Consider the following 20,592-nt stretch of genomic DNA (forward strand, 5'->3'; position numbering starts at 1 on the left):
TTTCAAAGCAACTGGGATTGGGACCGGCACAGAAGTAGAGAAGGGAACAGGGAGCAGCCCGGATTCGAACCCTGGTTTCACGTATGGAAGGCGCCGCAAACCAGCACAAGCAAAAGCACCTCCCGCAAAATGTTCTCTGCTAAATGTGTAGCATAATTCATTTAGGAATGTCTAAGTTGACAATTAAAATGGATTATTAGAAATGCTTTTTAATTTTCAGGCAGTCTACTTACTGAAGAGAGAGCTGTGAAGCCACTTGTGGCTCTTCCGGGCGCCTGGAGTCTGATGACTGGGAGGCGCTTGATGGGGGGCTTGATGTTAGTGAGGAGCAGCTGCCTGTGTTTGATTCTGAAAGACAAAAATCTAGATGTCATTTTTTCATACTCTGGCAAGGATGGTGGATGCAAAAGTATTATAACAATCCAGCACAAGCAAAAGCGGCTCCCGCAAAATGTTCTCTACTAAATGTGTAGCATAATTCATTTAGAAATGTTTAATTTGACAATTAAAATGGATTATTAGAAATGCTTTTTAATTTTCAGGCAGTCTACTTACTGAACAGAGAGCTGGGACGCCACTTGTGGCTCTTCCAGGCGCCTGGGATTTGATGTTTGTGGAGCCACTTGTGGCTCCTCCAGGCGCCTGGGATTTGATGTTTGTCGAGCCACTTGTGGCTCCTCCAGGCGCCTGGGATTTGATGTTTGTGGAGCCACTTGTGGCTCCTCCAGGCGCCTGGGATTTGATGTTTGTCGAGCCACTTGTGGCTCCTCCAGGCGCCTGGGATTTGATGTTTGTCGAGCCACTTGTGGCTCCTCCAGGCGCCTGGAGTTTGATGTTTCTGGGGGGCAGCTGCCTGTGTTTGATTCTGAAAGACAAAAATCTAGATGTCATTTTTTCATACTCTGGCAAGGATGGTGGATGCAAAAGTATTATAACAATCCAGCCTAACCAACACTTGAGCGGGGAAGCAACAGCTGAGCTGCTCATGAAGAGGCTTCTTTGGAGAGCTAATTGTGCCCCATACACTGCACAATCCCGGTCAGTCTCAGGCAGGATTGATCAGAAAGAGAGACAATATCTCCTTTAGAGCAAAAAGCTTATTTAGTTTATTTATTAAGTTTATTCCAGCACACTCAAACAGCCAAAACAGCATGGAGGTTAGTTCAACTTCCAGCCTTCTAAACTCAAGGTTTCACCCCAAAACTCTTCACTTCCCATGAGCCTTAGGCGCTGGAGGCGGGGATAACCCCCTGGTCACTACACTGCCGCCACCTAAGAGGGTTAAGTGTCCCCACAACCCTCACATAACTGCAGAACAGCCCCATCAGCGTGTTACCTTTCAGCCTCAGGCTTCAAACCGCTGTTATTTCCGGTCCGGTCCCGTTCAGGACGCAAACGGTAACTAATGAAGCGGGACACCGTTGCTCTGGAACAGGCTAGAAGCCGTTTATTTCTTTGCTTGGATCAAACTGTTAGTAAAGCACAATGTCTGCAAACACTTCCTCGTTCAAAACTCAGAGAGCACATAAGCTGGCCGAGCAGCACAAATTATTGGAGACCGGCCTAATTTGGGAGGAACAGTTTGCTCACCAGAGTTTTCAAGCTGAAAAAGAAGTACATGTATTTGAATTAGTTTGTAACAAAACACAGAAAAACACGAGTGGGAAGAGACATGGGCAAGTTACAATACTATGGTGTGTTTAGGTAAGAGCTATATTCTCTTTATTTCTACAGTTTCAAAAAAAAAATCTTATTTTGTTTGTCACTAAAACAATATATGGAATTTGGAACATCAAGTTAAAGTAATAAGGAAAACTGCTGTTTGTTGAAAAAAGAAGCATTATAGCCCAACTGTTAACTATGTAATTATTAGTACTAGATTTTAGATTAAAAAAATTGAGAAATCACTTTGTAAATGTATTCTTTACTGGGAGAGTTCATTACCATTTAGTGTAAACTGGTAAATAAAGGATCTGAAGGATGGGATTGTGCAACAACTGTCACTGAGCAGCAGTTATTACTAATAACTGTGTTACGGCTGTGGCTGTATTTGGTGTTGTTTGGTTCTCTTTGTTCTGTGGTTTGTGTATTTAAATTCAGAGTGGGAATTCTGTGGGTTTTGTGGATTTTTTGGGTTTGTATGTCTGATTATTTTCAGGTGTGCTGGAAAGGGCGTGGCCTCCCATTGGACCAGAGCTGGTGGAGGCAGCCTTCAAAGCACCATGTGGACCTCCAGCCTGTGAGAAGGGAGCCTTGCTGCAACAGTCTCCACTGCAGCTTGGCCCTCTTCTCCATTTTGTTTTTGATCTCACCACCTGTTTAGTTGTGTGTTGCACTTTAGTGTTTTGTATTATTTCTTCTGTGTAGTTTATGGTGTTGTGCCCACTCTGTTTAGTCCTTTGCTTTATAATTTTGTTGAAGTGAAGCTGTAGGGGTGAACTGCCATTTTCTTTAGTACATGTTTTCTCCTGTTTTTGTTAGTCTAGGGAGGTTAGTGTTTGTCATTGAGTTCCCTTTTTCTTTCATTTACAGGTAAGATTACATGTTTCAGTTAAGTGGGGTTTTGTTTGTTATTTTGGCCTTGGTTCACCCTGAAGCCTTTTTGCTTTACTTGTAGTTGTTGGTGGTTGTTTATTTGTAAATAAATTTGTCATTTTTGTATATTGACATTCGTTTGGTGTTTTAGTTCATGTTAAATTATCAGCCAAATCTTAACTTTTTGTGTTATGCCCCCCTAGGTACCCCTAGGGGGCGTAACACTGTTTTCAATTTCATAATAAGAATAAAGTGTCTAACAGAACATAAACTAATTTTTTCTACTTCTTGAAACATCGGTGTAATCTTTTTCTCTTGAAGCTACAGAAATATCATTGAAGTATTGATTTATAAACAGCTGCTTGTGAATAAGAAACAAAGGAGCGCTTTGTTTAAGTCCTGGGAGTTTTTCTGCTCTCAGAAAGAGATGCTGATAATTGTAAAAAGGGCTTGATTCCAACAGATTATTTATTGTTATCAATCCATAATGAAACCGAGCCAGAAGAAACTTCCCAAAACTTCCCAGAACAGCCCACACTTAGCCTGAACTGCTATGACGTCATGTGGTCTCACATTTGGCACAGTCCCACCCACTCAGGTCCTCCCACATGCAGCAGAAATGCAGCACTGACCAGATACTCACCTGTGTTTGTTTGAGTTAATGGGATGCTGTTGACATTTTTACTCACAGACCAAGTAGAGAATCAATGACATTTGATCAGTGAATTCCAACAAACATTCCACAACACTGTTTTTTTTAAAGAAACCACTGAACATTTAGTTTAAAATAATTACTGTTTTTACTGTAACCATGCTTGTTTTTATTGTCTTATAAATAAACGCATTTTATTGACAGACATTAATCATAAATAACATATTCAAACTAAATCTACACTTTATCCATTTTTTTTTTACATCTTTAAGTGGTGATTTTTGCATCAGGGAATCTAACATTTATTAATTTCTTAAGTTCTAATATGTTAAATCTATCAAAAATGAAATCAGATTAAACTACTAATTGAAATAATTAAAGGTATTAATATCATAAAAAGAACTTTTCTCTGTCAAATAAAAATAATTCTGTGATTCGTGCGCCCTCTGCAGGACATTTACACCAATTGCTTCCTTTAGTGGAAACCACGTGATTAGGGTCCCACACATGCTTCCTTTGGCAGCTGGCATGGTTTCTATTCACTAATGTCTGTTTATTTTTATAAATAATTATCCTTTTTCCATTTTTAAAATGTCAGGCAAACAGGAACTAAAAATTAACACAAAGTTTGCTCAGAAATATGACAAATACCGACAGAAGAGCTGCAGAAACGTGTCTACGAGCTAGTTTACATGCTAACAACCCAGCGATGAAAAGTAGCTTTAAGTTGTTTTTCAGGCTGCTGCCGCTTAAGAAAGACATCTTTTTGTTTTGTATTTTACAGTTAAGGACCGATTTGGGGACAGAAACGACGGGAGAGACTCGGACTCTTCGGGGTCCAGCTCAGACGACAGTGAAGTGGTTAGCACATGAGGTCTTCTAGACTAGCTGAGTTAAAACGCACTGACTGAGCTAAAGTTGTGTCCCGCAGGAGCTGGATCCCACCGTCGAGAGGGACTTCTACAGGATCCTGTCGCTGCTGAAGAAAAAAGACCCGAAGATCTACGAGAAAGACGCCAAGTTCTACTCTGAAGGTGGTTGTTTACATGTTTGCAGCAGCTAGCTTCTCGTGGCTTTTCTGCCCCTTCGTGAAACGTTTGTTCCTCTTTATTCAGACACTTCTCACAGCGATGAGAAGCCTTCAACCTCGAAGAAAGCTGCAGTGAAACCCATGTTCCTCAAGGACTATGAGCGGGCAGTCATCCTGGAGAAGGAGGGGTGAGGTCCTGTTCAAGAAACAGCATCTATTCATTAAAATAACACAACAGAAACCTTTAGTCTGATTGTGTGTGTGACTGCGCTTTACAGTCACACACACATTCACACACTGGTGGCGGCTCCGCTGGCGAACACTGGCGCCAACCTTCCACCAGAGGCAAGGTGGGGTTCAGTGTTTTGCCCAAGGACAGGCAAGGTGGGAATTGAACCTGCAATCTTCCGCCCTACCCCTGCATCACTTTGTAAATGTATTCTTTACTGGGAGAGTTCATTACCATTTAGTGTAAACTGGTAAATAAAGGATCTAAAGGATGGGATTGTGCAACAACTGTCACTGAGCAGCAGTTAATAACAGACCATCTTCCACAACAGGAAGTGTGTGTATCTTGCTTACCCATGTCACCTATGTTATCTTGTTGAGCTATGAGCGATCCAACAGGCTATGTGTCGACCCTCACCATGCTACGACAGTTTTTATCCATTTAGAATTGTTAATGTAAAAGCACAGCGGCGGTTGCTAATGTAGCTGGGCACACTTTTGCTGTGGGGTGCGTGCAGCGCCGACTAAAGTCTTCTGCGTTGTGTTTTCAGATGAATAAGTCATCATTGCCATCCAGAATGAGGGATTTTACTGTGTTAATGCAAAAAGGGAGGGAAGGCAAAAAAAAAAAAAACCCACAGACACACATGAGACCATGCTGCAAGTTAGCAAGTCTTGCTAACACTAACACACTTCTGAATGCTGCATTTACCCTTAACAACATTTTTCACACAATTGGCAAAAACAAAAAAGGCGTGAGAAGAGTTTTAAGTTATGAACATTGTTTTTCTATGTTTTAAACTTTAAACTCTCTTTTCAGTCAAACTAGTGCGAGTAACGTCTACGGCTTACCTACTCTCTGAAGTTCTCATGGGGGACTGAGGAGAATGCCGCGAAAGAACAGGAAGTAAGCGAACCATCAAAATAAAAGTCTCCGCTTAAAACATTCGCATGCAAATAACAAATTAAAGATAAAAAAGCAATTTTGGTGAAATCAACACAACAAACATCACATGGGCTACACTAAGGACTTTTTGATCGATGCAGTTGGACACAGTGACATGACGGAATGTTAAATAAATACTTATCCATTTTTTTCCTGACTGTTGTGGTGAAGCTGAACTGTCCACTAAAAAAAGTGATTCTGGCCTCTAGTAAATGCTTCAAATATCTTTTTAGTTCATTTTAATTATTTTAATCACATTTTTTGGTTATGCCTAATTATTTTAAGTAAGTCAAACATATTTTTTATTTTTGAAACTGTGGAATGACGAGTGGCAATAGTTCGGTGGTTAGCAGCAGACACTTTTTATTAACACTCTCCAGGCACGCACATCCAACTCGACTCCCCTAGATCGCACTGTCGCACAGTGTCGTGAACAAGCAATTCTGAGCTGCATCATTCATTACATGAAATCTCCCCTTTTTTCAAAGTAAAATAATTAGTAGAAAACATAATTCAACGTGTCTCTACATTGTAACCCTTTCTGCATTAAACTTAAATTAAATTAGATTTTCTAACCCAACATTTTCTCTGAGAATAATGTTTATCTTTCTGCAAACTTAGCACGCTGTAAAACTGTAGGTTATAATGCTCGAACGAATCAGTTGCAAAGAGCAATTAACCATCCTCAATGAACTACATTCAAAATTCACTTTTCAACGTTTATAAAACTTAAATTTAGTCCATCTTTATCTTCTGTCTTGTCTTCTGCGGTGTCTTCTCCCCCTTTTTTTTCGTAACACCCCCCCAAAGGCCATATTGTGCACAGTGCACAGCATAGAGACTATAAGTCCAGTCTCTTGACAGGTTTGCTCATCCGTCCAGAACGTGTGTACACAGTCTTTAAAGCAGCTGCTGGAGAACTTGCAGCTGTAAAGACCTGAGGTTGAAGTGCAGTCTCTGAGGCAGGAGCAGTGGCTGAAGGAACAGGCTCCACCTCAGACGGCTCAGCTGAAGTAGGAAGGGCAGCAGGGACAACCTGCTGTGGGGTGTTGCTGTGAAGATGACGACGGTTACGTCAAAACATCACCCCCTGTGGAGTTTCCAAGAGGTATGATCTGGGAGTTATACACTCCTTCGAGACGACTGCTGGAGTTGACCAGTTCTTTTCCTGATCCAGCTTGGTAAGAACAGTGTCCCCTGGACGTAAAACAGGAAGAGGTCTGGCGCCATGACGACGGTTGTAGTAGAAAGCTTGTTTAGTCTTTTCCGCAGCGTCTCGTTGGAAAACAGCCTTTCTGTCAGGCCATTTTGGTTGGAGATTCTTCTCCAGGGTGAGAAGTGTTGTGCGGATCTTTCTCCCCATGAGGAGCTCTGCTGGGCTGACTCCTGTACTGGAGCAGGGAGTTGACCTGTAGCACATGAGAGCAATGAGTGGATCCTCCTGCCTGAGAATCTTCTTAGCGGTTTGCACTGCTCTCTCTGCATGTCCGTTTCCTTGAGGGTGGTGAGGACTTGATGTAAGGTGTTGGAAATCCATGTCTTTAGCAAATTCTCTGAATTCTGCACAGGAAAACTGAGGTCCATTGTCACTCACAACTTCGTCTGGAATCCCAAATCTAGCAAATGTGGCTTTTAGTCTCTGAATGACTTGGAAGCTTGTGGTGGATGGCAGATGTAATATTTCCAAGAAACGGGAGTAGTAGTCTGATACTATGAGATAATTATTCTTGTTGTATTCGCAGAGATCCAGTCCAATTCTTTTCCAGGGACGATCTGGTAGAGGGGTAGAGATGAGTGGTTCTTTCTGTTGAGAACGCTTCTGTTCTTGACAGGTCTGACATTGCATCACTGTGTTCTTTAACTCTGCTGACAGACCAGGCCACCAAACAGATGATTTAGCTCTCTCTGCATTTTGTGAGCCCTTGGTGTCCTGCATGAATTTTCTTCAGGATCTCCCCCCTTTCAGACTTAGGGATGACAATTCTACAGCCACGGATGAGAAGGCCGTTGGTCTCTGCCAGCTCGTTTCTAACTTTCATGTAAGCTCGGACATTTATAGGAACCTTGTCTTTGTATTCTGGCCAGCCTTTTCTTACCAGCTCGATGACGGTTTGAAGTTCACTGTCTTTGGCTGTGGCTCCTCTGATGCCATCTATACGACTCTGAGAGGCAGGAATGCTTTGAACTACCGTGGCGACATAACATTCAACCTCGCTGTGCATATCTGTGGGCTCTCTGGTACGAGCCTGAGGACAACGTGACAGGGTGTCTGCAACAACGAGGGTCTTGCCTGGTACATAGACAGCCTCTGGGTTATACCTCATGAGCCGCATAAGAAGGCGTTCACAGTTCAGAGTGACGTCATCTAAGCTACGGCTGTTCACCAGGGGCACTAAGGGTCTGTGATCGGTCTCTAGCCTGAATCGATCCAAACCTCGCAAGTATTTATCAAACTTTTCACAGGCCCACACGCTGGCTAGACATTCCTTCTCGATTTGAGCATATCTAGTCTCAGCCTCTGATAGGCGACGGGAGCAGTAGGCAACTGGCCTCCACTCTTCTCCATGAAGCTGGAGTAGTACAGCGCCTAGCCCATAGCTGCTGGCGTCTGCGGAAACCGCCGTCTGCTTCGTAACATCATAGAAGGTGAGAACCGGGGCTGTTGTTAACATAACCTTGATGTTATCGAACGCTGACTGTTGCGAAGGACCCCAGGTCCATGCATTTTTCGTTCTCAGGAGATCGAAAAGGGGTTGTCCGACCGTTGCTAGCGAAGGGATGTACTTGCCCAAGTAGTTCACCATGCCTAGCACCCGTTTCAGTTCCTGAACGTTTTGAGGTGGGGTTAGCTGGTTAATCGCCTCCACTTTCTCAGGGTCTGGCCTTACTCCTGACTTATCGATCAGGTGACCCAGAAATCTTAACTGGCTCTGCCTCAAGGAGCATTTCTCTTTGTTGAGTTTAAGGCCTGCTGAATCGATTCGACGAAGGACCCTTTCCAAACGCGCGTCATGTTCTTCCATGGTGGCTCCATGCACCAAGATGTCGTCCATGAAGACTTCGACACCCTCCAAACCTTCCAGAGTTTCCAGCATTTTACGTTGGAAAATTTCTGGCGCACTGGTGATGCCAAATGGCAGTCTTTTGAAGCAGTACCTGCCAAATGGTGTTATAAAGGTTGTCAACTCGCAGCTCTCTGGGTGCAGGGGAATCTGCCAGAACCCGCTTGCAGCATCTAGAGATGAAACACCGTGGCACCACTCAACTTAGACGTTATTTCATCTGATGTTGGAAGGATGTACCGCTCTCTTTTTACCGACTTATTGAGTTTTGTTAGATCAACACAGATCCTGGCTTTGCCTGTATGTTTCTTTAAGACTGGTACCATTGGAGCGCACCATTCTGTCGGTTTTATTACACGTTTAATAATGTCATTTTGCTCCATCCTTACCAGCTCCTCTTTCACTTTCTGTAGCATGGGGAATGGTACACGCCTTGCTGTGTGAACTGCGTGTGGCACAGCACCTTCTTTTAATTCAATTTTTACTGGAGCCGTTTTTAAAATGCCGTGCTCCCCAAAGGGCTGACTGCCGGTCGTTTGTTCATTTGTATAGTTTGCGATATCATCTACTCTTCTCACAAGGTTCATTTCTACAGACAGAGAGCGGCTGAGCAGATTGTTGACTCTATGCCCATGCACTACATATATTTTTGAGGTGTAGTTCTTGTTTTTGTAGCTTACTGCAGCATCAAAGCAACCAAGGCAGGACAGTTCTCCTCCGGGACTGTCTAGTGGGAGGTCAGGTGGATGCAACACCTTACCTGTGTCGAGGGCTTGAAATGTGTCCTCATTTATAATATTGACATCAGCCCCTGTGTCAATCTTAAATTGGACAGGAACAGATTCAACTTGGAGCAACACTGTCCATGCTTCAGACTTTTTTTCTTTTGCATCGCATATGGAGCCGAGAAAGTAGGAGGTCTGCTCCCCTTCCTGTATTTCAGTTACCTCATTCACTGACCTGCTGCTGCGACATGCTCTGGCCCAATGCCCCATCTTGTGGCAGTTATGGCATTTAGCTTTTGAAGCTGGACATTTCTCCTCCCCTCTGTGTGGCAGCTTTCCACATCTTCCGCATTTCTTCACAGGTTCCCCCCATTTACTGTGTGCATTTGACTTGCCTGGTTTATGCTGTTGTCTCCAGTTTGGGTTTTTATTTCTGTGCCGCACCTCTTGAACCGCCGCCGTGTCCCCTTGCAGACTCACTTGTGCTGCGACCTCTTCTGCTTGCCGTACAGTCTGAACTGTGAGCGCCAAAGTTAAATCCGACATTAACTGTAGCCTGCGTGAGAGCTCTTTATCCTGGATCCCCACCACGATCCGGTCACGGGTGTGCTCCTCTCTGGCCGCTCCGAAGTCACAGTGCTCTGACAGTTCATAGAGTGCTCGGATAAAGCTCTCTGCTTTCTCCCCTGTCCGCTGCACGTGCTGGTGAAAACACGCTCTTTCGTGAATCACATTCCGCCGCGGGAAAAAATAGTCGTCGAACTTTGCTAGGACGACCTCGATTTTGTCTCTGTCGCCCTCCTCGTTAAATGTAAACGACTTAAAAATATTCTCCGCTTCAGCGCCCATTGCATAGATGAGGCAGCTCACCTGCACCGTCCCCTCATCCTTGTTGAGTTTCGTGGCGATTCTGTATCGCTCGAAGCGCTGTCTCCAGTCCGGCCATTCAGTCGGCTTATCAAAGGGAAAGTTGGCGGGCGGATTAAATTTAGCCATTTCGCTCAGTTCTTTGTCTTCTTACTCCGTATTCGACGTTGGTTCTGTCCAGGTCACTTCTGACACCATGTGGAATGACGAGTGGCAATAGTTCGGTGGTTAGCAGCAGACACTTTTTATTAACACTCTCCAGGCACGCACATCCAACTCGACTCCCCTAGATCGCACTGTCGTAAATTGCACTGTCGCACAGTGTCGTGAACAAGCAATTCTGAGCTGCATCATTCATAACATGACAGAAACAACGTTTATTAAATTGTAAATATAACTTTAAAAATTATGTTCCTCCAACCTGCAATGACGTCATCTAATTTGCGCATGCGCACACCATGCACCCGCCATTTTAAGATCAGAAGCGCGTGCCTTAGTATCACTGCAGACAGAAGAGGGAGCGGGTTGATCGAAGTTGCCTGGGTTTGGTAAGTAACGTTTTCAAACCTTTTTTTTTGTCTTTTTACTTGACTTCAATCTTTTAAAATTGTTGGACATTGGTCCAGAAAGTCACTTGCCTTAACAATGCCTCGTGGTTTTGTTTTAGCCAGCAAATTAGTCATTTTGCATCATGCTTGAGTAAAGCTAAGCTAGCTTGTTTTTCAGACTAATCCGTAGAGCAGAGCTAGATGCCGCGTTTTTGACACTATAGTGATACTTTATCACCGCAAATGTAAAGGCAGGTCTCTTATAGCAGTAGGGCGGTTGACCGGGGCACAATCTGCCCCCCCCCCCTCCCCCGATATAATTACGCTCTCTGTGTAGAAAAACGCTGGGTCTTGGTTGTCCTGTGTTTCATTGGGAAGGACCAAGACAATCTTGAAGCGATTAGTTCAGTCCTCTTTCACTGCTTCTCGGCTGACATCCTGAGAAGAAAAAAACTGTAATTAGAAATAATTAAGAATAGATTCCAAGAAAAACAAACGGCCAAGAGAGTAAAAAATGTTAAAAGTATACTTAATTTAGTTTCATTTAAACAATATTCATATGACAATGTTTTTTTTTATTTAGTGTCACACAACATTGTTCACAGGGCTGACCCTGAGACAAAGACATGTTTGGGGGCCATGCACGCCAAGAGTCAACACCCACAACCGTGGCCTGGGCACATAGTGGTGCAGAGCCCTCCAGTCACCAGGCTGGAGCTGTCAATGGGACAGCAACTGTGATGGTAAACCAGAACTATTCCCAGTGTGAAAGGTCCCGATGGGAGGAAAAACGCTGGAGCCAAAAAAAAACAAAACTGAGGGATCAAATCAGGGGAAAAAAGGTATAACTGAAATAAAATTATGCTCCTAAAATAACAGTAATAATTCATCAACAGCTAAAGATAAATTAAAAAGGGTAAGAGAATAAAATGCATAAGAAATCAGTTAAAAACCTAATAGAAAAAATATGCACCTATTTTCTCTTTAAAAAAATCACGTGTAAAGAATATTTTACCTTCAATAAAATATCACAAGTAAAAACCATATTACAAGGCTAGTCAATCATTGAAATATGGTCATGATGATCATAAGATACGTCATACTCTTTGATCATCTTCACTTCTCCACATCCATCTCATGTTGTGGCACCTGAAACATACCAATTAAAAATTAAAAATGAAACCAAACGACCACCCAACCAAATCTTGTGACAAATTGAACCTAATCATTTGGTCTTACGTTGTCAGCTGGGGGTGGGGGTCCAGATTAGCAGTCAGAATGTGCCATGCTCTTGAAAAAACAAAAAGGTTGTTTTTCAACTCCTTATTAACTCATGGATGTAGATTGATATTTATTTATTTTTTATTACATATATTACAAATGATTTGAACAGTTTTTTGTAATATTACCTGTATGGCCAGGTGTCCTGTAGTTGTACAAAGTAGTTGCTTATGGGCATTCAAAGTCTGATGCTCCTTCGGTTCTGACTTCCTGTTAGACTCTAAAAGGAGAACAGAAATATGACAAGCGGCAAAGACTCTCTTAACATGCATATTACTATGGCGCCATGGTCAAAAAACCAAAAGTTACTTGAGCGACGCTGACCCTAACTAACAAATTTATTTGAGAAATTTTAAATAATTCATATTATCCTTCCCCGTTAAAAAGAAAATGTATTTTGCAGAATTACAGCACCACAGAAGCTAGAAGGATACGAACATTCTGTCATATCCTATCCCTCACAAAGCTAGAGAAGTGACCTTTAAAATATTGAATGATATTTACCCTTCCAATCATTTTCTACATACCCGCTTTAACTGTTATAGAGATCTTTGTGTCTTTTGTGGAATTAATCTAGAAACTGTGGAACATATTTTCTTTGAATGTTTGCATGAAAAAAACCTTTTGGTCTTCCTTTGATAATTGACTCAAATAAAAATAAAAAATCATCATTAACCCTTTAAATTGGATTACAATTAAAATTCGATAACAATTTATTGAGAAAAATGTGGATTTTCTGGTTAATGTACTCATTATGATTTCTAAACATTTTATACATACTTGTACATTCTTAAAGGTGAAACATCACATTAATGCATTATTGGACCGTCTCAAATTATTCTTTAAATCTATACATTGTGCAATTTATTTGATCTATTTAAGCTTGTGTAATAATAGCCACTTATTTTTACTTATATTTTTTTATTTATTATTTTTTTTGTATATTTGTTTTCGTGTCTACCTTTATCTTATCATTTTGTTGTTGTCATTGAAAGACACGCCGTGATTGTTTATTGAATTTTTGCTTCAACAATAAAAAAAATACTCCTTAGTTAACAAAGTCACTGCACACAAGTAACAACTGTAGAACATTAACAGTTTGAACCGTTAGGAACCTTAGATCTCGTGCACGCGCGCACGCTCACACGCACATACACACACACAGTTTAGTTTACTCACGGTACCGGAACCCCAAAATCAAAAAAAGAAAAAACGTTGCAGGCCTGTTGTTTCTCTTGCAAAACATTGAGTGCGTTGAAATAATCCAGTCGGATCATCCAGGGAGAACAGAAAAAGCGACTACTTCGCCTCAATGTCATCCATCGTGATGCACACTAGGCTAGCTTACGGTGGCCCTGAAGTGCAAATCACATCAACCAATCACTCAACACAAAAGCATTCATTTAAAAAAAGAAAAACAAAATAAACATTGTAGAAATCAACACAAAAGTTTCAGAAACCAAAATGTAAAAAAAAAAAAACACAATTCCAGGCAGAAACAATAAAACATATTGAGAAGAAAATGTTTCAGACAAAAAAAAGTAGTTTCCAGAAATCATAAATAAAATGTTTAATTAAGAAACCCAAAAAGATGAGGACTATCACAGATTGGATGATGACGTTTGCACACCTTTCAACAGGAAGTTATCTGGCATGGCAATATCTTTTGTCAGAAGGTACATTTTACAGCTTCGGGCCACGGCCACTGCAAAAGTTCACTGATTAGTAAAGCTTTCCCTCTTTTTCAAAAGTCATCATCCAATCAATGATGTCAATATTTCATTTCATTTTTTGTTAGTTGGTTTTGGTTTCTGGAAAAGACTGCAAATGTTTTAATTGTTTTTTGTTTTAATTTCTGAAAGGTCATGTATTTGTATTATTTGCTGCTGTCTCTCTGAGGTCCACTGGCCGGTGTGTTTAGCGCTTTGTGATGAGGTGTGAAGAATCCCTGATGGCGTTCTGCTCTGAATGCACACCTTTGAGGAGTGGTGTTATGGATGGAGATGATTTCCTCCACCACACACCTCACCATCACACATAGAGCTGGTTAGGATGCTTGTCTGTATGTGGTGAGAGCTGGAGGAGGCAGATACAGCTGCTGCTGCAACGTCTTAACAGAGTTTCAGTGATGTTCACTCCCTCCGTGAAGCTCCTCAGCAGCCTTGTGGATGTAAAGAGGAGCAGGGTTGTTTTCCCAGCTCCTTAATGCCTAAATACTAAATGGTGTCTTTACAACAATCAATTTATTATTTGTATAGCACTTATAAAAGCAGAGGCAACCAAAGGACTTAACATAAAATCAGAAACAATATGATACAATAAAGAAACAACAGTAATAAGAATAATAAAATTAAGAAGCTGGCGCCCTAAATCCGCTCACTGGAGTTTAAAGGCTGAGTAAAACGATGAGTTTCTAAAAGTGTCTGTCAGTCAGTCCAGTTTTTCTCAGTCGACCGGATGGTCGTCGTCGCTCATGCAGCTTGTCCCAGTTCTGTGATGAAGGAGGCGGTTGTTATTCTTCAAGGTGAACAGAGGTCAATGCACAGTTCTGAGAATGATGAACCGGGTGGGTTTATCTGTCAGATTGCGATGATGGGAGTGATGAGGCCTCCTGCCCTCTCATCACCTGCAGCTCTGCATCCTTCCAGTGCAACAACAGCATCTGCATCCCTCGCCAGTCTGCCTGCGACGGTTACAACGACTGCCTTGATGGCTCAGACGAGTGGCCCCAGAGCTGCCACGCCGAATCCCCCGTGACGCTCGCCTCTCATCAGTGCCACTCGATGGAGTTCCACTGTGGCAGCGGAGAGTACATCCACGGCAGCTGGAAGTGTGATGGAGATGCTGACTGCTTGGATGGATCTGATGAAGCTGGCTGCAGTAAGTTTGTGGTTCCAAACGTCATGTCCTGCATTTCTTCACTGCCCCTTTACTTACTACAGTCGCTTTGCCCTTAGCTCGCTCCACCTGCCGTCCAGATGAGTTTGAATGTGGCGATGGAACCTGTATCCACGGCAGTCGCCAGTGCAACCAGCAGTACGACTGCAGAGACACGACTGACGAATCCGGCTGTGTTGACGGTAAGAGGACCCTCCCACGCTCCATAGTCCCACTGAAAAGCTGTACCTTGCTCACTCATCATTTCATTTGGCTTGCACAGTGACCCGCTGTGAGGGCCCGGACAAGTTCAAGTGCCGCAGTGGGGAGTGCATAACCATGGAGAGAGTGTGTGACAGCAAACGGGACTGCAGGGATTGGTCAGATGAGCCTCTTCGGGAATGTGGTGGGTGCAGCTTTTCACAACTTTCTGGTTAATTACTAGTTTATGCATTTACCTCGGGTCCTGCGTGTCCTTAGAGTTGTAATTATGTCCTCATAAAAAGGTCTCTTCTTTTGCTTTGCAGGCTCCAACGAATGTCTTTACAACAATGGCGGCTGCTCTCACATTTGCAATGACCTGAAAATCGGCCATGAGTGCTTGTGTCCCACTGGATATAGCCTCAGAGACAAAAGACGGTGCGAAGGTGAGCCCATGCCCTGACGTCTGCTTTATGTCGTCATTTTAAAATGAACTTTACTCATTTTTGAAATAATGTACAAATCTTTAGTTACTCTGCTGTTAACCGTCAATCCCTCAGTGTTCTTTCTCATTAACAGTTAACTCACAACTGAGCTGAAGTGACAAGAAATACATTTTTAAAAATGTCTCCCTTCATCAGATATTGATGAGTGCGCCAGTCCAGACACCTGCAGCCAGACCTGCATTAACACGATGGGCAGCTACAAATGTGAATGTGAGGAGGGTTACCAGGTTGACCCAGTAACCAAAGCATGCAAATCTATTGGTAAGCATCCGGACTCTGCCCTTTTATTCTGCTAACTTTAACAGAAACATATCAAGTAAATTGCTTTTACACAGAAATGGAGAAAGAGTCAGGGATGTTATTAGCGTGAGAAAAATGTGTTATAATTCACACGTTTGTGCCTGATCTAATCTACTTTTGGCACTTTTAAAGTTCAATTTTGGCCCTGGTCGACAAACACAGCAAGTCCGTTTGATACAAAAGGATCCATTTGATTGATTTGTAGTCAATATCAATAAACACTGTTTGCTCCACTGAAAGTTACTTATTGACCGTAGCAGGTGAATTAGTCCCTTTTTTGGTTCGATATTATGTCAATGATCACTACAGATGAGGATCAACATCTTATATTTTAATGTTTTGTTTTTTTTTTGTTTTTTTTTACTAAACCCCTTGAAGTTAGATAGCATAGTCTGCTACAACAGATGTGTTATTCACATTTTCAACATTTTAGGTAGCAACAAAAATATCAAATTCAGAGTTTGAGTAACTTCATCCCTCTAATGTCCAAGATTTGAGCCCTTTGGAATGTTTCTCTTTAGTTATTGTCAAAGGTCAAAGTTCATATCAAAATGACTCTTGTACTTGGTAATTTGTAATAAATCAAATCACGAGTCGGTCATCAAAACTCTTAACTGTAAATGAGAACTGGAGCGAGCGAGTGTGACGTCCCCCAAAGAATGTGCTTTAACGAAGTGAAGTCAATTCAGTCACTATTTATTTATGATATGTGTATGGTTCCAGTGTTAAGTCCTCAGTTTTGACGCTCCTGCAGCTCTCCTCGTTATCCAACGATCCAATAAAAATCCACAGTTCAAAAGTAAAAGAGAAAAATCTTTAATTCCTTTTCTTCAGGTTGAAAAATGAACAATAATCCACAGTGAACTTAAGGGAAAAACTGAATAAATATAAAGAAAATATGCAAATTAACGAGAAGAACTTAGCGAGGTCAAAAAACTGTTGGACTCCATTCCAAAATTGAGACTGACATGCATCTGCTGCATGATCACCAGTGAACCCCGGAGTGAACCCCCCCCATTTTTGCAGCTAACAGGTGTGTTTATAACATTTGAGTGTGAGGCCCCGCCCCTTTGAGATTTGTATTTTCTGTACCTTACCGTAATGATAAACCTCCAGTAGCTTGTTGCTTTATGATTTCTCATGGTTTTACCCCCCTCCCCCCTCCTATGATCCCCCTCCTATCCCCCTCTTTCTAACATCCCTCACTCTTCTTCCCTTCTTTCCTTTTCCGGTCCAACACAAAAGAATGTCAAAAATAATTAAAATGAATAAAGTCTGGCCTCGATTACAAAAGGTATTTATTCAGACATACCTCTGGTTTATCAGATGATTCATAACCCCTGTTGTAAAAGTAAAATATGTCCAACACAAGAGGCCTTCAGCTCTCATCTGTCTGCCCAGCTGTTGGACAGGACGAGTTTAAAGAAAAAAAAAATAGTGAGCTTTTTGGAAGTCCACACCCCTACCGTTTGAAAAGGGCTACACAAACTCTCTCTATCAAATGTGTTGAATTTGGGGCATGGAGGCTAGCAGGCACCACATATTTTTATTGAGCCATTTAATGTTTTTTTACTTTTAGTTTAGTTTATTACTTGAATAACTTGCAATACGGAAAAAATAGCATGAAAAAAGAACATAGGGTGATCAAGAACATGTTAAAAAAGGTAGCAGAGCAAGAAGGGTTATTCTGACCAATGGAATGACTGAGTGACAGCTGTTTATTTCTCTATAGAAGTACTTCCTGTTTGGAACACCGGGGGGAGGGGTCACCTAGTCCAGTTCTCATATAGAGTCAATGATCCAAACCCAGTCTTATGATTGTTGTAATACAGTTTTTTTGCATATCTTTGAACCAGAAACATGGAGGTATGATAGCACAAAACCATCCAATCCTAAGGACCTGATGCACTCCTGTGATGTCTGCTGATTGTTACAGAAAAATATGGGTTTTGAGTCTGAAATGGACTGCTTCATGTGGAGATTACTTTTTGCACACAACCAGGTTCTCTGTGCTCAAAATTGAGGGTCAAATCTGGTTCTTACCCTTTAAAGCCAGAGCTGTCACAGGCGACAGGAAAATAAACCCACGCTCTTTGACCTATCGTGGCTCTTCAACCATTTACGCAATTAATGTACTTCTAACAGATTCTGTTCAGCACAGAGAGAAGAGAGGCGTGCCTCTCTCTGTGCTATTTTCAGCTGATTTACGTTGATTGCGTAAACTGTTCACTAATGCTCCACATATCAGTGCAGAGATGCTTTTCTGCGCTGGAATTACGTTACTATGCAAACAGTAGAACTACTGTTTGCATAGTAACGTTCAATTAAAAGAACGTCCACAGTTTTGTATAAGCTCAGGTGTTAAACGGTTAAAAAGCCCAAAGCCACAATTTCCAGCACCAGTTATTCCACAAGGAACTGTAGTTTACAAATTTCCACCCAGTTTACTGTCTAGTTGCAAGTTTTAAGACACAAGTCTTAGCTGTTTTATACTTTGTCAGTTGTGTTGACCAAAGCTAAACTCACCAACCCTTTTTGATTTCATATGATTACTTTGATACTTTTTTCCAGAAATATTCTAATTGATGCTATTTGTGAAACCGTCCCACCTCTGTTCTGTGATTTTGCAGGTACAATAGCCTACCTCTTCTTCACCAATCGTCATGAAGTGAGAAAGATGACTCTTGACAAAAGCGAGTACACTCGAGTAATTCCCCGCCTAAAGAATGTGGTGGCGCTGGACATTGACGTAGCCACTAAAGAGATCTACTGGTCAGACATTTCTCTGAAGAAAATCTACAGGTGAGTCTGACTAAAACCAGAACGGAAAGGATGTTGGTTTCATTCCCTGACGTTTGACACCATTTTGGATGTTTCACGAAGAACAAACATAGACTCAGCTGACGACTCGACTCAGCACCAAACAGTCATCGACAGCGACGTTGATGCCCCTGAAGGAATCGCCTACGACTGGGTCCATAAAAACCTCTATTGGACCGACAGTATTCGTAGCACTATCTCTGTGGCAACCGCTGATGGCAGCCATCGCAAAACTCTCTTCCACCAAGGCTTGTCGAAGCCTCGGGCGATAGTGGTCGACCCCCATAGCAAGTGAGATGATGGTTTCATTTACATGTGTTTCTCATGGTTCAAACTTTTGGTTTTACTGCCATTTTTCAACATTTCACAGCTTTCTTTACTGGACTGATTGGGGAAATCCGGCTAAGATCGAGAAGGGAGGTCTCAATGGTGTGTTTGTACTTCTTCATGATGCTCTCTGTGCTTTAAATGGACCTCTGAGACTATCACAGAGCAGGTGCATTGATATGGAGACTTGAATAGGTGGATTCTATTTATCCTCATTGGTCATTTAGGTCAAACATTGGATCATTCAGAGATCCTCACTGAACACCTGGAGAGACTTTGCTGCACTGAATGTAAAAGGAGCTAAATTATTTTGCCCAATATTTCATTTTTTTATTTGTTAAACAAGTTTGAAATATCCAATAAATTTTATTACACTTCATGTTTGGTCCCACTTGATGTTGATTCTTCACAAAAAATGTCAGCTTTATATTTTTGTGTTTGAAGCCTGAAATGTGGCAAAAGGTTGCAAAGTTCAAGGGGGCCAAATACTTTTGCTGGCACTGTACATGATCTCCTCCTCAGCAGACAGTTAGTCCCTCACGTCCTCACTCCATTAATGCCTCTGTGCTGCCTAAGAATTAAAGAGGAAAACACATAAGTGCTACAAGCCCTGGACATCCATACAAATTACAAAGAGAAAACTTCCTGGCTTTGCTGGGCTATACCTTCCAGAAGCAGGGAGGAGATGCTCTCAAACAACACTTCAAGGACCCCCAGCACTGCTGGACTTCACCGATCACAGTATGGTCAGCAGCATGACATCATAAAGCCTTTTTTTTTATTATGGCACCAAAATCTGCAATTCATCACACGTATGTTGATGAAACAGCTGGTACTTGTTTTCCTGAGGCTCAGATAAAGTCCTTCAATGTCCTTCAAGGTCATTATGATTGATCCTTGTGGGAACAGATCCCTTTATCTACAATGCTGCTCATTTCTTTACCTGGGAGTATCATTTTGGTAATGTCTGGTCCAACTTTTCTGGCTTCCGCTTGTTCCAATCAACGGCCTGAACGGTGAGAATGTCTGTGCTAAATGCAAGGATCAAAATGGATTAAATGAGCAAAAAAACTAAACAAAAAGATGCATCATCTATAAGTATTTACCAGCTTTTGACACACTTGTACTCGGAACATGTGTCTGCTGAAGAGAGGAAGCTGTTCACTTGGTTCAGTCCCTTTCCCTACTGTTGTCCCTTCTTGATAACATCCTCATGTGGCAGACAGGGCTGTGGGTGGTAGTTTGTCCCTCATGGTGTTCCATAGGTTAATATTCATGGCCAGCACCTGTCTGTTGAGCTGTGATTGGCTCACAAGGCTGATAAATAGCAGCTGTGGGAGTTCCATCTGGATGCTGGTTTCCTGGTTTGGCCTTGGTGGGTGAGCTTGACATGTGGACCTTTTTACTAAAGCTTTTAATCATTTGAGTCCTTTTACTAGGGATGGGAATAGAAGCCCCATGAAGCCTCACTGGTAGGGATGGGAATCGAAGCCCCATGAGAGCTTCATGGGGCTTCGTGTAAATGTGCCAGAAAAATGAATGAAGCATTTGGGGCTTCGAAACCACACAGAACAGCGGCAACTGGTGGCAGACAGGACGTATATCATCTACTCCACTAAGTTCCTTGCCCTTGTAACACTTCAGTGTGGAAATAAAACAAAGACAATGTTTGAAGATTTGTGAGAAG

At 42.1% G+C, this 20,592-nt stretch overlaps 2 protein-coding genes and 1 long non-coding RNA gene across 10 annotated transcripts in view; 2 read left to right on the plus strand and 1 right to left on the minus strand.

Annotated features, from left to right (window-relative positions):
* LOC101156979 (protein KRI1 homolog) overlaps positions 1–20,592 on the plus strand; it is a 95,283-nt gene that overhangs the window by 32,096 nt on the left and 42,595 nt on the right. The window lies entirely within an intron of this gene.
* Positions 846–12,360, minus strand: LOC111947824 (uncharacterized). Of its 2 annotated transcripts, XR_013657684.1 has the most exons (5): positions 12,003–12,360; positions 11,833–11,883; positions 11,690–11,742; positions 10,918–11,031; positions 846–865 (listed from the first exon to the last, which is right to left on the minus strand). It is a non-coding gene; the product is annotated as an uncharacterized LOC111947824 (long non-coding RNA). The 2 variants fall into 2 exon arrangements; XR_013657683.1 differs by lacking the exon at positions 846–865 and having other exon boundaries at positions 10,615–11,031; positions 12,003–12,314.
* On the plus strand, positions 3,911–19,284 carry LOC101170487 (low-density lipoprotein receptor). 4 transcript variants are annotated; one of them, XM_023958014.2, is made up of 11 exons: positions 3,911–4,048; positions 4,119–4,221; positions 4,303–4,405; positions 14,507–14,754; positions 14,832–14,954; positions 15,035–15,157; positions 15,279–15,398; positions 15,594–15,719; positions 18,389–18,560; positions 18,642–18,869; positions 18,949–19,284. In XM_023958014.2, exons 3-11 carry the CDS (start codon positions 4,359–4,361, stop codon positions 19,094–19,096), a joined length of 1,335 nt encoding a protein of 444 aa, XP_023813782.1. In that variant the 5' UTR covers positions 3,911–4,048; positions 4,119–4,221; positions 4,303–4,358; the 3' UTR covers positions 19,097–19,284. The 4 variants fall into 4 exon arrangements, with proteins under 4 accessions (XP_023813782.1, XP_023813784.1, XP_023813781.1 ...); XM_023958013.2 differs by lacking the exons at positions 3,911–4,048; positions 4,119–4,221; positions 4,303–4,405 and adding exons at positions 10,482–10,593; positions 11,199–11,336 and having other exon boundaries at positions 14,523–14,754; XM_023958017.2 differs by lacking the exons at positions 3,911–4,048; positions 4,119–4,221; positions 4,303–4,405 and adding exons at positions 10,555–10,593; positions 11,199–11,336.

The sequence above is a fragment of the Oryzias latipes genome, chromosome 8, assembly GCF_053564925.1.
Source record: "Oryzias latipes strain Hd-rR chromosome 8, Olatipes_Hd-rR_3.1".
Taxonomy (NCBI): Eukaryota; Metazoa; Chordata; class Actinopteri; order Beloniformes; family Adrianichthyidae; genus Oryzias; species Oryzias latipes.